The sequence below is a fragment of the Sander vitreus genome, chromosome 11 (assembly GCF_031162955.1).
Source record: "Sander vitreus isolate 19-12246 chromosome 11, sanVit1, whole genome shotgun sequence".
In the NCBI taxonomy this organism is placed as follows: Eukaryota; Metazoa; Chordata; class Actinopteri; order Perciformes; family Percidae; genus Sander; species Sander vitreus.
In genome coordinates, this window is record NC_135865.1 from 19,175,611 (window position 1) to 19,191,613 (window position 16,003).

At 40.2% G+C, this 16,003-nt stretch overlaps 2 protein-coding genes across 2 annotated transcripts; both read left to right on the top strand.

Annotated features, from left to right (window-relative positions):
* The first annotated feature begins 202 nt into the window (after positions 1 to 202).
* On the top strand, positions 203 to 4,170 carry otc (ornithine transcarbamylase). Its single transcript, XM_078262128.1, has 10 exons — positions 203 to 432; positions 575 to 713; positions 812 to 893; positions 1,405 to 1,492; positions 1,794 to 1,947; positions 2,036 to 2,158; positions 2,360 to 2,413; positions 2,510 to 2,659; positions 3,069 to 3,206; positions 3,695 to 4,170. Exons 1-10 carry the CDS (start codon positions 350 to 352, stop codon positions 3,752 to 3,754), a joined length of 1,071 nt encoding a protein of 356 aa, XP_078118254.1. The 5' UTR covers positions 203 to 349; the 3' UTR covers positions 3,755 to 4,170.
* Positions 4,171 to 5,914: 1,744 nt separating this feature from the next.
* gpr161b (G protein-coupled receptor 161b) lies at positions 5,915 to 15,560 on the top strand. The gene is made up of 6 exons (XM_078262131.1): positions 5,915 to 6,308; positions 7,957 to 8,309; positions 10,067 to 10,788; positions 11,214 to 11,321; positions 12,807 to 12,932; positions 13,100 to 15,560. The coding sequence occupies exons 1-6, from the start codon at positions 6,279 to 6,281 to the stop codon at positions 13,378 to 13,380; spliced, it is 1,620 nt and encodes a 539-aa protein (XP_078118257.1). The 5' UTR covers positions 5,915 to 6,278; the 3' UTR covers positions 13,381 to 15,560.
* Positions 15,561 to 16,003: the final 443 nt, after the last annotated feature.

Consider the following 16,003-nt stretch of genomic DNA (forward strand, 5'->3'; position numbering starts at 1 on the left):
ACATATGTACCAAGGGAATATATAAATAGCCTATATATGTACCAAGGGAATATATATAGGCTATTTATATATACCGACTGCCTTTTCTGCCAACGGTCGGCCGCCGGGTTGGTGTGTCAGGGGCTTTAGAGAGATTATTACATCATCCATGGAGTTCTCTTAATACATCCATGGGAGGAAGCCGAAGCCACGCCCAGCTTCCTGGTCTTGCGGTGACGTCAGTGATAGCCACGCTGCCGGGTGACTACTAGCTGGCTGCATGTAAACCCTAGGAAAGGTAGTGAATGAAAGTTAACTGAAGAAATATTCCCACAACATCACACTTCCATTGTGTTTTCCATGAGCTGCAATGTCTACTAAACTATTTTCTGTAAACAACACCGTTTTCAAATATTTGAAAACTCTCCAAGACTGCTCGGCTCGAGGGTTTAGGTAAGAAACTTCAGATAACTTTATTTGGAATTTGCATAACTTTACTGGTAACGTTAGTCAAGTTTTGTCAGCAATGCAAGTATTGTTAGTAACGTGACACGTAATAATCGCTGCATTATACCCTCGTTTGTTACTTTCTAAGCATTGGAGCTGCTTCCCATGGTTCAGTAAATGTAAAGGGTCGCAGCTGTCTCACTCTGAAAGACTTCAGCTCAGATGAAATCAAGAGGCTGTTGTGGGTGTCCGGGGATCTGAAACTTCGGATCAAGCATGAAAAACAGGTAGCTAACGTTAGCAAAGTAATGTTTGTCAAGTGTCTTCAGTTCTACTGTGAAGCCTCATCGTGGATCATTTAAAGGAACTGTCATTTCTATTTCAGTATCTTCCTCTTCTGCAAGGAAAGTCGATTGCTATGATATTTGAAAAGAGGAGCACCAGAACAAGAATGTCCACAGAAACAGGTGACCGTTTTGTATTTAAGTAGCTATCTGCACTGCAAGCCATGTGCTTCAGTTTAACATGAATAACAGAATGCTGGAGGTGGGCGGATTTTATAAAGGCACTTGGCAGTTTTCAAGTGTCAAATTTAGACTTTAAATTATAGATAGATAGATAGATAGATAGATAGATAGATAGATGGACTTTAGTAATCCCAAATAGGGAAATTACTCTGTTACAAGTAGCAAGTATTTATGAGAACAATCTAACAGTAATGTAACATCTGCCACAGCTTGGCTGATACTATTCATCAGTGTGTTCAGCAGTGTAAAGGTCATTGTTAATATGGACACAAAAGATCTGCTGAAAGGCGACTTTCAGCGCATCCCTGGAACAAAACATTCTGCAACTAGTTCCACTCCTCTTTTTCCCTGTACTGCTCCCCTTCATATGCCTACATGATGTTGTGTTTGTTGTACTAAGCACCAGTTGGCCACTAGGGAAATTGAACTTGTCTTGATATCATAATTCCAGGTTTTGCTTTGCTGGGTGGGCACCCCTGTTTCCTCACCTCTCAGGACATCCACCTGGGAGTGAATGAGAGTGGCACAGACACAGCAAGGTGAGTCTTATAAGTATGCTGTCACTTTTAGAAATACAATTAAATTCAAATTAATGTCGGACAGTTGTTGGATGTAGGTTGTATATATTAACACTCCATTTGTATCTGTTTATCCAGGAATATTTAAATTAGCATGGTATTTTTCAGTGTAACTTCCCATATTGAAATGCAGATGATTTTTTCAAGATAGCAACAGTCATCTCGTGTTGTCCACTGCTGCTGCTAATACTACTAGAATGTTTGTAGACAAAGTAAATGAGCCCCAGCCCCTTGGGTACATGTCCGCCTCTGTAATCTCCAGGGTTCTCTCAGGACTCTGCGATATCGTCTTGGCACGAGTGTATAGCCACTCCACACTGGAGGAGCTGGATAAGGAGGCCTCCATCCCCATCATTAACGGTCTGTCTGACCTCTACCACCCAATCCAGATTCTGGCTGACTTCCTCACCTTACAGGTACTGCAACTCCTACAACATACCACAAATTCGATCCTGTAATTGATAACGACATAGTATTTTCTAAATTACTAACATTCTCCTCCAGGAGCATTATGGGTCCCTTAGTGGACTAACAGTAAGCTGGATTGGAGATGGAAACAACGTCCTCCACTCTTTCATGATGACTGCAGCTAAATTGGGAGTTCATCTTAAGATTGCTACACCAAAGGTTTGCCTTTTTTTATGTTCTTGTGTCCTCTTCTTTCTAGTAGATTATTGTTTTGTAGTTTGCAGGTATAGATGCATGGAGTCAATGCTGAGTATCTTATACCCCTAGTTACTTCATGAGAAGAATAAAAAACCTTTGATTCTGTATTATAATGTACATCAATAATCACTACTAAAGCTCAAACTGTATCTTAATTCCCAGGGCTATGAGCCAGAAAAGAGCATTATTCAAGAGGCACAAAGACTCTCCAAAGAGGTGAGGTCTTCTTCTTCTTCTTCAGGTGTCATTACTATAAACAGACCTTTTCTTAAAAGACTTCTTATTCATTCATTCATAACAATTTTGTCTCAGCATGGTACCCAGCTTGTTCTGACCTCTGACCCGATGGAGGCTGCCCACGGCAGCAATGTTTTGGTCACTGACACCTGGGTCAGCATGGGACAAGAGGAGGAGAAGAAAAAGAGGCTCAAAGACTTTAAAGGTTACCAGATTACATTGCAGGTAAAGAAGGATATTTTCTTCATATTATTTAAAGGCAATATCCCACATTTTTTAATTATTTTTTTTTGAGATTATTTTTGTTTTAAAAATCACCCGCTTTAAACTGTCATCCACAACATACCAGTAGCTTTTGGAGAAGTCAGCAGTTGTTTTTTTATTCAGTGCCTGTTTACAAAATTGTTCCTTTTGACAGGTGTCTTGACAGTAAGCATATCAGTCTCAGGGATGATCCTGCCTGACATGATTATGTAATTTATATAACTTTCTGAGAAGATTAGAATAATTATTTTGGTCAATAAAAATATGTCTTTATGTCTGGCAAATAAATACTTTAGCAAAGGAACCAAAATATAATTTCACTGAGTTGAAATTAGTCTTAACTCCATGTTTTGGCTCTTGTCCACTACAGACAGGAAGTGTGGCCAAACCAGACTGGACCTTCCTGCATTGTCTCCCCCGGAAAATGGAGGAGGTGGATGACCAGGTATTCTACTCACCCCGCTCCCTCGTCTTCCCAGAGGCAGAGAACAGAAAGTGGACAATTATGGTGAGTAACCTGATTATTATTTAATGTATAGCAGGGCTGTCAAACTCAACTTCACTAAGGGCCACACTGGAAAATAAGAATAAGACAATACATGTTTACTTTATTGATACGCTTTAATTTAATCAAAAAAGTCAAATATATTTGACTGTATTATTGCATGTGTCATATAGTCTTCTCACTTACAGTTTGGTCAACATAAAGTCCTAAAGAAGTCAGGAAAAAGTTCCTCAGCCATCATAGAAAAAAAGCGCCCAAAAACTTTGGCAAAAGTGACAAAAGCTAGGTGGGCCAAAATGTGTTGTAAACCTAAATTGATATGCGGGCCGGATCATAATCTGCGAGGGGCCGGATTTGGCCCGCGGGCCTTGAGTTTGACATGTGATGTATAGTTTTATACTAGTATGGGTTTAATCTGATTCTCTTAGAATAGTCTTTGCCTCCAGTTTGACTATCTGTCTTCTGATCATCACAACTGTCTTCTCTTTCAGGGTCTGATGGTGTCTCTTCTGACTGACTACACTCCACAGATCCCCATGCTCAAGTTTTAACTTCAGTTCATAAGGCGCAGTTTTACTTGTGTGTCGTGACGTAAGACAGTCCTACTGCAGGTTTCAATCATTGATAGCACTATCACAACACTAGATGGATTACCCAAAAGTAATTGTTTACATTGTTTAATTGACTTTCTGATTTAGAGCATGGATGGCCTTGTTTTCCTTGTCTCACTGTTTACATTCTACATTTACTGTAATAGAGAACGAGGATTGTGGCAAGCATAAGTTTTTACTGAAAAGGAAGAAGATTACTGAGCCTTTCTTCAAATTGTTTAATGTTGTCTTGACTTCACAACATTCTCAAAGATAATCGGAAACTTGAAGGAGAAAACGCAATCAGCCCGAGCTGACCAATCGCATTCCTTGCAGTCTCCACATGGTATTTACGTAGCCGCTGTAACCCCCGACATCGGCCAAGAAAATTAAATGCACATTTATAAATCCGGCTTTACTGCCAAATGCTTTGTTTACGCCACACTCCTGAAGGACCATGCTACTGTTTTTTTTTTTTTTATATATATGTTGTAGCCTATTTTGAACACGTCAAATATACAGAACTTTAAAGGACAGCAGACCATTTTGCAGAATATAGGCTACCACACAGTTTTACGTTATTGAATCAGTATAGTAAGACAACTAATTAAACAATTGAAATGGGCTTGTCAAAGGTAATGCATCATAGCAGTATGGATCACATTTAGTTAGGTTCGAATTGTATGGCATGGGCATCCTGGTGACTAAAACAACTCTGTTTTTTTTTTACATATACCACTCTCTTCCAGCCATGTCACTTGTCTGTCTCTTCTGTATATCTAATAAAAGCAAAATGCTAAAAATATATTCTTAAAAAATACATTGTATGGCCTATCAGTTGTTAGTGCAGATTGGTTTTAAAAGTCAATACTGTATTACCATTCATTGTTAAAAATGCTTTCAAAAATGTACAAAAACTCAGCACAGCATGGCTACGTTCAGACTGCAGGCAAAAGTGGCCCAAATTAGAGATGGTCCGATACCATTTTTTGCTTCCCGATACCGATACCTGAACTTGCGTATCGGCCGATACCTAGTACCGATCCGATACTAGTGTGTCGTATATTTTATTATGTTTTAAGAACTGTATACTATCCCTGTATGGATGTAATATGATTTCTATCTTTGTTGTCAGTCTGGCTCAGGTTAAACTCTTTGTGAAACATGAATGCCACAGAACGTTCTTTTATCATCCAGTTTGACAGTCAGTTATAACGGAAAAAGAACATAAATAAACTACTTTAAGGCATTTTTTCTTTAGAGCTTTATTACGTGGTATCGGATCGGTGCATAAACTCCAGTACTTCCCGATACTGATACCAGCGTTTTTGGCAGTATCGGTATCGGAACATCTCTAGCCCAAATCCTCAAATCTAGCCCAGATCAGATTTTTTCAAATCGGATTCAGGCCACTTCCATATGTGGTCACAGATCAGAGGCTCTGGTGGAGGCCGTGGCGGTCTGACGTACCGTCGGTCGTCCCTAGGTGAATTGCAGCCATAACCCACAAAAGGCCCAGCCTAGCCAAATGGGACTCTCTCTCTTCATTCTTCTCCTCCTCAGCACCTGCTCATTAATGTTATGGCTGCCATTACACAAACATTTTGAAATAAAAGCGAAAATGCTGACTTCCTCCATAACCTTAGTGCAACAGCATGCTGCATCTGTCATTGTTATTGTTCTTTTTTGTATCTTTAGTCATTTCAAAACCGCAAACAGTTCACACTGGAGTTGATATAGGCCACATTTTAAAAGGTAATGTGAACAGCCTAACAAAAAATCGGATCTGAGCAAAAAATCTGAATTAGGCGTTTAGACTTGATTCATGCTTCCAGCAGAATGCGCCGTCAAATGGAATCACTCGGTAAAAACGTCCCGACTCTCTGATTGGATAACGTAGATGACGTGCTGACGTGTTGTTGATGTGCGGGAAGCTTTGATCTACGTGGGTGGTCCAGCTACGTAGAGATCATTCATAAACACCGCCAGCCTGTCATTAAAGTATTACACGTGCGCACATTGTTTTTTGTAAACATGCATACAAACGCATACGCTAATTTGTTGCATCTGAAACTGAATAACATACGTTCAAGGTTTTTAACAGACACAGTGTCACGATGATTACATACTCAATCGCTAACACAACGCTGTGGAGATAGGTCTGACAATACAAGCTAAGCTACACGCGTTAACCACAGATAAATAACGTTGACTGCTACAATGGCCATATGAAAACAAGGCAATTCTCAATCGAGGACCACCCACACTGAAGGAGTCTGCGAGGAGAGGGAGTTGAGGCTGAGGTGGGAGGAGGGCGCCATTGCAGCCGCAGCTGGCAGTGTGCGATTGAGGAGATACAAGCGTTAATCCAACTGTACAATGTCGAGGGGCTTTTCAGGCGTTTTTCAGACTCAGCCTTCAGTTACGGGGTTATAGTGTGAAAACGGAAAAGTAGGATGGACGGTTTGCCTTTTAAGAGGAGAAAATGTGGAGCCACAGCGCCGAACCAAAGCAGGTACAGAGGGATAGCTGTGTTCGGGGGGACAATGGGAGAAAGTTGTAGCTAACCTAGGCTAACTAACGGTAGTTGTTTTAGCTACAAGCGATCTGAAATCAACGTTAACGTCAGTGGTGGTCACAGTGCTCGACCCTCTTCACACTTACAAAGTCTACATTTGTCAGTATTGAGCTGTACTGAAGCCTAAAATTTCGCTAGATTTTGGGTTAAACTTTTCATTTTAACTCTCTCAAAAGTTAACCGAGTAACGACATGGTGAGAGATGGCAACACATATGCTTTTTTGCTGCAAATCATGTTAAACGAAGCTAACGCCTAACTGAGCTGGCCATTGGTTTAAATCTGAAACACATTTCCACGACGTTTCTTGACTAAAACTTTAACTCTGAACTCAGGCGATTTATTAGTGAGGATTTTATCCTCCAGGCTTTTGAGTTTGGCGTTAAAGCTTGTAAATAATGGCTCGGTTACATGTCTACATCCTGTGCTTAACTTATGATGGTAAAAATGTAAACCCAGTGGTAGAATATAACGGTCCTTTTACTTTACTTAAAAATAGCAATAGAACAATGTAAAACTACTTATTTCAAGTCCTGTATGCAGTCCTGCTGCTGTCATTGTTTATATTATGCATTTCATTATTAGATAGATTGCACTAATGTGTAAGACAGTATTTTAATGCCGAAGCTGTTTGATTTGGAGCTACTGGATAGTTTAATCTGCAAATAAATCGTATTTTATAAACCTATGATATGTTTTGTATGTAAAATGCTAATCTGCAAAGTAACTACAACTGTCAGATAAATGTAGTAGAGATAAATGTATAGGACTTATGTTTCCCTATAAAATGTAGTAGTACAAAATGGAAACACAAGTACCTCAATACTGTGTGTTAGGAACCATACCAAGCATTGTTGGCAGCCACTGGTTTCAACTAATTTTAATGCAGTATGGAAATCAAATTAGAAGGCTCTGGAGGCGTGCTTGAGATGTGTAATCCATTACTCTGAACATAAAGTCTGCCTTAATGTTTATCAAAGTTACATTATTGTAATGAGGCCATGCACATGTGTCATATCAATATGCCCTTAATCTGCATTAGATCTCAACTGATAGAAAATTAGTTGGCAACCATTTTGATAATTGATTACTTGTGTATTTCAATTAGCAAGCAACAATGCCATCAGTCTCTGATTCCAGCTTTTTAAATGTGAGGATTTGCTGCTTTTCTGTTTTACCTTTACTTAAATATCATAAGGACTGTTGGTTGGACAAAGCAAGCAGTTCGAAGAAATCACCTTTGGGTCTGGGAAATTGTCATGGGCATTGTTTCACCATTTTCTGTCATTGTATAGACAGAATAATTAAAATAATTGTTAGTTGCACCCCTAAACTGGCCTTAACAATACTGTAGACCTGATTTTCACTGTGATGAATTACACAATTGAAGCCAATTAGACAAAGTAAATAAATAATAAGTATTCATGGCTTGTAGTTATTAAAGAGCTTATATGTGCTGGTGTGGTCCTTTAGCAGTCAAATTGTAACCATTGTTTGAAGATTTTAACTTTATTTGTAATATAATTTCTAACCATGTCTTTCCACTAACATTCTACAACCATTCCTTCACTTGTCTGGTGGCCCAGCCTCTCACCATGAACACCAGTAGGAACTGCACCACGGTGGGGAATGGTGAGGGTCTGGCCGCCCTGGAGTCAGTCTCCATTGTGACCATCACACTCCTCGCCTGCCTGGGGAATCTCTTGATCGTGGCGACCCTCTATCGCAGACCTTATCTGCTCACACCCAGCAACAAGTTTGTGTTCAGCCTGACCCTGTCCAACCTGCTGCTGTCCATGCTGGTGCTGCCGTTTGTGGCCGTGAGCTCGGCGAAGAGGGAGTGGGTGTTTGGAGTGGTGTGGTGTAACTTCACTGCCCTGCTCTACCTGCTCATCAGCTCTGCTAGCATGCTCACCCTCGGCGCTATTGCCATCGACAGGTTAGTGCTGGATAATAATTGCAGTCAGATAATCCCTGTATCTGGGGAAATTGAGCGAGCCTTTGATGCAGCAGCAAATATATGCGTTTTTTATGCGTCCATTTATTTTTGGAAAATTCTTAAATTCCTTCCCAACCATTTTAAGGAACATAATCTACATGAGATTAGCAGGAGCCTGATTACATCTTGGTATACATGTAAACAACAAAATATACAGTGTGGTATCATTCCTCATGCAGTGATAATATCCCTTACTGAAGGACAACACCTAAAATCTTTTGTAGCTGATACACCAAAAAACCTTTTTCATATTCTGGGAGCAATTCTCTCTCCTTTTTATTTTCTCAAACTAAGCACACTGAACGTGAGATGTTTAATAATTACCTTGACAAAGTGAAAGTGACATTTGACAATGTTTTTGTGCTGTTCTGCCTCTGGAAGTAACGCATTCATGTTCACAAACTTGTGAAACGTAGTTTTTATTGTGTATCCCTTTTTAAGGTCAGTATGCATCCTTGTAAATGAGATTGGTTAACCACACACTTAGCTCGTGGTCTTTTTCTGGAGATTTTCCCAGCTCAAGTGACAACCATTAGACAGGCTCACACAAAGTACCTTTTAAAGGTTGACTGACTTGAATGCACCATTCATCTGCAGGGCTGAGATTATTTCCATTGATTCCTTTTTTTTAAGAAATAAGAAACTGATCACAAATAAAACAGCCTACACAGATAAAGGTAACCCATTACACTGAACTCCACTTTCACCTTTTTAAGCCAGAATGTAACCGTTTTTTTCTTCCTCTCCTTTCCTTTTTCTTTGACTAGATATTTACTATTTATCTTATTTTAGACTGTAGTTGATTTATTTTATTCTTTTGTGGTTGTTCTGTGTAAATATAAAATTAGACAGTGATACATTTGGAAAGATGGGCTCACCTTGCCTATTAGGAAAAAAAGGGGAAATGTTTATATATATATATATATATATATATATATATATATATATATTGTTTATACTCTTAGTATCAGTACTATAAAACTATACCCATCCATATTAAGATGTAGTGTGCCATAAAATGCCATTTATGAAGTTCTAACAGAACATTTTTGTCCTTAATTGTGATAATCGATTAATCATTTAAGTTATTTAAGTCATTAATCAACAATAGGCCTACCAAACATTCCCTGGTTCCAGCGTGTTCTGGTTTTATATCTCTGTAAATGTAATGTCTTTGGGTTTTTTTGATCATCGTTTCCACAAAACAATAGATTTTATGACATTGTTTTGGGTGCAATTTTCCTCAAATGTTATAGACTTAAAGAGGAATCGATTAGTTAAGTAAAATTGTTTGTTTTTTTTAGATGCACTTCAGGTTGTTTTTAATCAACACTGATACAACTCTGGTTAAATTATATTATTCCGGCTGTCAGGAATCACAAAGGACGGTAAAATGTAGCTACTAAGATCTACTGTAAATTAGTTCTGTAGCACACAATCCTCACTGTTCTTGCTGCTGTCCTAATTACCCTCAGCACCTTTGGGGATTTGTGATTACAGTGCATGTTTTTGTTCTCCTGCCAAGCCTCCCCTTTTCTGTTGTGTTTGCAGCTTTTCAGAAAACCCATTTCCAGCATTGTTGGGGGAGAAAGTTCAGCTTTTAGCTTCTGTATCACTCGCTGAATTCTGGGCAGGACCAAAGAGCTCCCTCGAGAACAGTTTCCTTTCCTCACTGTGTTCCTCTCCCATCCCAACAGGTACTACGCAGTGCTTTACCCGATGATCTACCCCATGAAGATCACAGGGAACCGGGCAGTCGTCGTCATCGCCTATGTGTGGCTACACTCCCTGGTGGGTTGTCTGCCTCCTCTGTTCGGCTGGTCCTCCTTTGAGTTTGACTGCTTCAAGTGGACCTGTGTTGCGTCTTGGCACAGAGAGCCAAGCTACACAGCCTTCTGGGTCACCTGGTGCATCCTCCCCCCCTTATTCATCATGCTGGCCTGTTACGGTGTAATTTTCCGTGTAGCCCGAATGAAAGCCAGGAAAGTTCACTGTGGGACAGTTGTTGTGGCCCAGGACGACTCCACTGGAGCTCAGAAGAACGGACGTAAAAACTCCAGCACCTCCACTTCCTCTAATGGAAGCCGGCGAAGCCTGGTGTATGCAGGGAGTCAGTGCAAGGCCTTTGTCACCATCTTGGTGGTGATCGGCACCTTCCTCATGACCTGGGGTCCGTATGTGGGGGTGGTGTGCACCGAGGCTCTGTGGGGACAAGGGAGTGTGTCTCAGGGGCTGGAGACTTTTGTATCATGGCTGTCCTTTTGCAGCGCGGTGTGCCACCCGCTCATCTATGGTCTGTGGAATAAAACGGTGAGGAAGGAGCTGTTGGGGATGTGTTTCGGAGATCGCTACTACAGAGAGTCGTTCGCCACACGGCAAAGGACATCCCGCCTCTTCAGCATCTCCAACAGAATCACAGGTGGGAGAACAGCAGGGGCTCTGTTAGTCATTCAATTCAAAAGAGGGCCGCATTCTGTATATTTATTTCTGACTTCTTTATATAAAGATACCAAATCATAGACCAAAAGAACAATGTTCAGGAAGATACACACACACACACACACACACACACACACACACACACAAAAAGGACAACAAAGATGAGCAAAGATAAAAAAATACCTCTTATGTACAGAGAAGTAGGTAAAATGTCTATTTACAGGTTAAACTCATTTCTGTAAACCTTTAAACAGGGACACAATAGTGAAATTGATATTGAATGGGTTGTGTAATAAGTGGTTTATGTACAGTGTATACAGCCTGTTTAGATTTACATTCCTGTGTTTTTGTGATTTCATGTGTTGTATGATGTTGTACAACGAGTTCTTGCTTGTGTTCTTTCAGACTTGGGTATGTCCCCACACATGACCGCCATGCTGGCCGGTGGAGGGCATCTGCTGGCCCCAGGGAGCAGCACAGGAGATACTGGCTTCAGTTTCACTCAGGACTCATGTAAGGAAAAACACGTCCTCTGTGTGTCCCAACTCAATACAATAGGAGTATTCTGCTATACCTCCTAAAAGACCAAGCAACGTCTTCAGATTACATGTTTTGTCCAATTAACAGCCACAAACCTAAAGATGGGTACGTTTACTGTTGTTGAGAAGCTGGAACCAAAGGATGTTTGACCTTTTTACTAAAATAAACGAAAATAATTTCATCACTTATCAAAATAATACATTTTATGTTGATCGATTGATTAATGGTTTCGGCTGTAGTTCAGTTTCCTTAAAAATCTGTAAATCTACTCCACACAGTATTGTCATATGATCTCAAAACCTGCAAGGGCTGCAACTAACAATCATTTTCTTTATCTATTAACCTTTTTATTTTTTTATGAATTAAATTGAAACATGTACTCCAGGAAGCGTTGAAAAATGGCCCTCACAAATTACCCAGAGCCCAAGATGACATCTTCACAATACTTGGTTTGTTTGTCTAAAACACAATGATATTCAATTTACAATAACATTAAACAGAAAACCATGAGTTTCGGATTAAAACATTTGTTTTGTTACTTAATGACTCTAAATTACATCTGCTTGGGAGACAGAGGACAGTTTGGCTAGCCGGCTCAACCGCAACCAAGAAAATGATAGCTCAACGCTGGCTCTCCCCCCCCCCCCCCCCCACTCGCTTTGTATAAAACAGTGGTTGGCGTACTTCCTGGACATAGTTATGCTTGAGCTCTCTACAGCAAGGATTAACAAAGCCAAGTCATCAACTATAGACCTATGGAGAAACGCAGCAGCACAAGTATCTGTCCTGGTGACCTCAACATCACAAGATTTAGAGGAGAGTGACTAGGCAAGGTGTGATTTCTGTTTTCTTGTATATTGGTTTGTTCTTGTTCGATTGTATTTGTTTGTTCTGTATGTTGTGTGTTCAAAAATATAAAAATTATAAAAAATGTATCAAACAAATGAAGGAAAAAAAGCAGCAAATCATCACATTTGAGAAGCTGGAATCTGAGAATGTATATCATTTTACTTGATAAAGTATTTAAACAATGAATTGAGTTATCAAAATTGGGGGTGATTATCTGTCTGTCAATTAACTAATTGATTATCAATCAATTAATCCCTTCAGAACTACAATATACTGTTGTCCAGGGTTACGTGTAACGCTATTCGTTTTACTTTTTATTTGGTTAACAACTAGGAACTAGTGGTTGTAATATCGGCAGAAGTTGCATCTTTACTGACAAATGTGTTCATGCTATTAAACTCTGCTTTTTAAAACTCGACCGTTGACTTAACTTGAACATAAAATGGAGGTAAAGTGATTATTGGCAAGTGTTAACGCAACGTTCAATTGCGTCATACTCGCACAGCTTTGTTACGGTCAGCCTCACATTCCTGTTTCACAGCTCATGTTCTTAGTTTGGGAGCTCTCATTTAACCTGCCTTTTATGTCTCTGTAATGTTTACCATGCAGGCACAGACGTGATGCTGCTGGATAACTGCTCCACAGACGGTTCCTCTCTCTTACAGCAACACGGTAATCTGTCCGGGAAGAGGAGGAGCTCCGTCACCTTTGAAGACCAGGTGGAGCAAACCAAAGGTGTCTGTCATTTCCACCGTTCCACAAAAGATTAGAGGGGAAGGGAGTTCACTTCATACTCACTGAGGGTTTGGAAAGTGACTACAAAACCTTACACTAAACACAAGCTTTGTTCAGTGTTAAATTTGTCTAATAGTATCTGCATTTTTTTTGTTTTTTTTCCTCAGCTGAAAACATCAACACGTCCGCGGTTCAAGTCCACGCAGAGGTACACAAATCGCTCGACACCTTCGCCTCCTGTCTGGCGAAGGCTATAGAGAGTGACGCTAAGCTCACCCTGTTTGGGGAGGGTCTGGCTCTGCCAGAGGGACTGTTTACGACCAGGGCAGCGCCGAGACCCAGATACCTGGACGGTCAGAGACTGAGGCTGGAAAGTATTGATGAGGGGATCGGTAAAGATGACCGAGATGATGAAGAGGAGCAGGACGTGGAGGAAAAACCGGCCTGAACACAGCAAGTCTGTTCATTTGTCAGACATGTTTTATAGATCGTACTCAGTTTATTAATGAACTGCAAGGGTTTCGCACCCTTAACACTCTTTGTGGTGCAGTTTATGAAGTCTGATCTCTCTACACATGGGTACTCCATACTTGAAATTATTAGGAAACAGGAAGATGCACATTATTCATTCCACTATGTTGGACCAAGTGCACCATCAGTGACGTTGCAAGCTTTTGTATGGATGCATGTGATCAAATAGGAAGCCTTAACTACTGTAACTGAAGTTGTAGTAATTTGTTTATTACTATATATTATGGTATGTCCTCAGAATTTGCAATAAGATGTCTCATCGCGGCTGGAAAGTATGAATAAATAGTCATTTCTATCTTCCAAAAGACTCCCAACACCGTTGTCAGATCACTTAAAAATGTCTCCTTTATTACATGGCTAATGTGAGGCGTCCATATGTTTGTTTTTCAGATACTTATGTAATATTAAATGTCAAGTCGGATATATATCGGAGTTTCTCAGTAACGACTGGGATGATGATGTGAACACTATTCACAAGTTGGACCCCTCTAATTACAATAACTTTGATATAACATGAATGCAACGTAAGCAAAAGTCTAATCAGCCAGAATCGGTGACAACGCCTTTGCAGGGCCTTTTAATGTAACAAAGAAGACATTTTAAAAGGGAGCGGATAACAATGTTGCGGGTCCATTATTATTTTTTAAAGATTATTTTTTGGGCATTTTAGGCCTTTATTTGAACATGACAGCTTAGACAAGAAAGGGGGGAGAGAGGGGGAGTCGCAGCAAAGGCCGTAGGTCGGAGTCGAACCCGCGGCTGCTGCATCGAGGAGTAAACCTCTATATGTGGGCGCCCGCTCTACCAGGTGAGCTACCCAGGCGCCCCTGTCAGTCTTTTGTTTGGACTTGGGCACGTGGACAAGACAAGTTTTGTGTTTTCACACATTGTTTAAAAGATTACGATAACCAGAAGGCCTTTCCTTAACACTGTCTGTAAATCACGATGTGTTTACATTTTGGACAACTCATCGGTTATAATTCTGACTGATTATCACATTGCACAGCAGCATGGTAATGAGAGGGAAGACTCTAGTTCTCATATGTATCCAACATTCTCAGTATGTTATGAAATCTTTCTGAAGAAATTTGACTTCTGACCATTTTTCACCAAAGACATTCTGAAATGTCGCAGTAGAAAAAAAAAATGCAGGTGTAAATAAAAAATGTATGGCCAAATTCCATTTAGGTGGTTTAGGTTCAGGGTCCTGGTATTGTACATGTTGGCACACTGTCACTGCTTACTGAGAGAGAACAGAGCCATGGGTAATGTTTAGTAACACCCGTGTTTTTACTACTGTGACAAGTCAAAATATCGGCTTGATTGAAAACACATCGGCCTGTAGATGTTGACTGATGTCATGTCCAAGGGTCATCTCTGACTTCTACCCCCGTGCATGCCTTGATAGGTTACTTATAGAATGAGTAGAAACAGGTACAGTTCGTGATTATCTGCTACAGTAATTACACTTGAACCTGCAGCGTGAGCTTGTTCTCATAGAAACCACTCTCATTGTGTGGCAGAGAAAGTGATTACTGTTTGGTCAGTGTTTTTGCATACCGTGAGGCAGTATATTAAGTGATGTAGTGAAGATGACATTCAGTAACCAAATCAAACGTGCGAGTCCAAAAGGAGGTAATTTGGAGACTGATTATATTAATGAAAATGCATTTCATAATATTTTGCACATACTGAGCAGTGCACAGCGACCATGTCCGAAATAAATTACTGTTTATTGATACATTGAATATTCAACTCACTCAAAAATTGTGTTTAGTGTTATATTGTCTGAGAAACTGGTCTTAATCTACCACTACTAACACTGTGTCTTAGTAAATATTCATTGGTATGTGTGGTTTACCTCAGTTTATACACTCCACCGCTTCCTTTACTATTATGAAAGAAACTCAGAGGACATTTGTAAAAAGGAGAGCGCTTCTGTCTTACCTCCCATTTTCATATTATGTTTGAATGGTACTATACACCTGAGAAGTGATGTAACCTTTTGATTTTTACTATACAGTAAGTATTGATACAACCATTTGCCTTTTAAAGTTTTGTATCAAGATTCTTCTATTAAAACTTTTTTGCATAAAATATTCTGTGTGTTTGTATTGCTGTAAAACTGAACCATGTCCAACATGGCATCATGACTTTGCGTAAACATACACGGCAACTTTCTTAAGCCAAGTGGTGTGTTATCTGTACGCATTTTGAGCTATCCACCTGTATGTCTACGCTGTATACAGCATACTTGGCGTGTTATCGTGAGAGGAAAGCTACGGTTGAGTTTAGGAAAAGAAAACCAGGTTGGGTTTAGGAAAAGAAGAACGGGGTTGGCTTTACAAATAGAAGAAAGTCACTTTAGGAAACGCCACACGCGGGACACGAACCCCGGGGTGAAAGTCCTGTGTTTTGCCCATCCACCATCCCAACCAACCTCCCTACGCGGATTTTCGCCCCTTTCATACTACTCCCTACGCCGTCAATTCACTCTCTCTCACACACACACACACACACACACACACACACACACACAC

Excerpts from the sequence above, each read along its gene's own strand:
- gpr161b (XM_078262131.1), top strand. The coding sequence starts at position 6,279 with ATGTGGAGCCACAGCGCCGAACCAAAGCAG. Across the intron at positions 8,310-10,066 it reads GGCGCTATTGCCATCGACAG|GTACTACGCAGTGCTTTACC; the intron begins GTTAGTGCTGGA and ends CCATCCCAACAG. Across the intron at positions 12,933-13,099 it reads CCAGGTGGAGCAAACCAAAG|CTGAAAACATCAACACGTCC; the intron begins GTGTCTGTCATT and ends TTTTTTCCTCAG.
- otc (XM_078262128.1), top strand. The coding sequence starts at position 350 with ATGTCTACTAAACTATTTTCTGTAAACAACACCGTTTTCAAATATTTG. Across the intron at positions 1,493-1,793 it reads AGTGGCACAGACACAGCAAG|GGTTCTCTCAGGACTCTGCG; the intron begins GTGAGTCTTATA and ends TGTAATCTCCAG. Across the intron at positions 2,660-3,068 it reads GTTACCAGATTACATTGCAG|ACAGGAAGTGTGGCCAAACC; the intron begins GTAAAGAAGGAT and ends TGTCCACTACAG.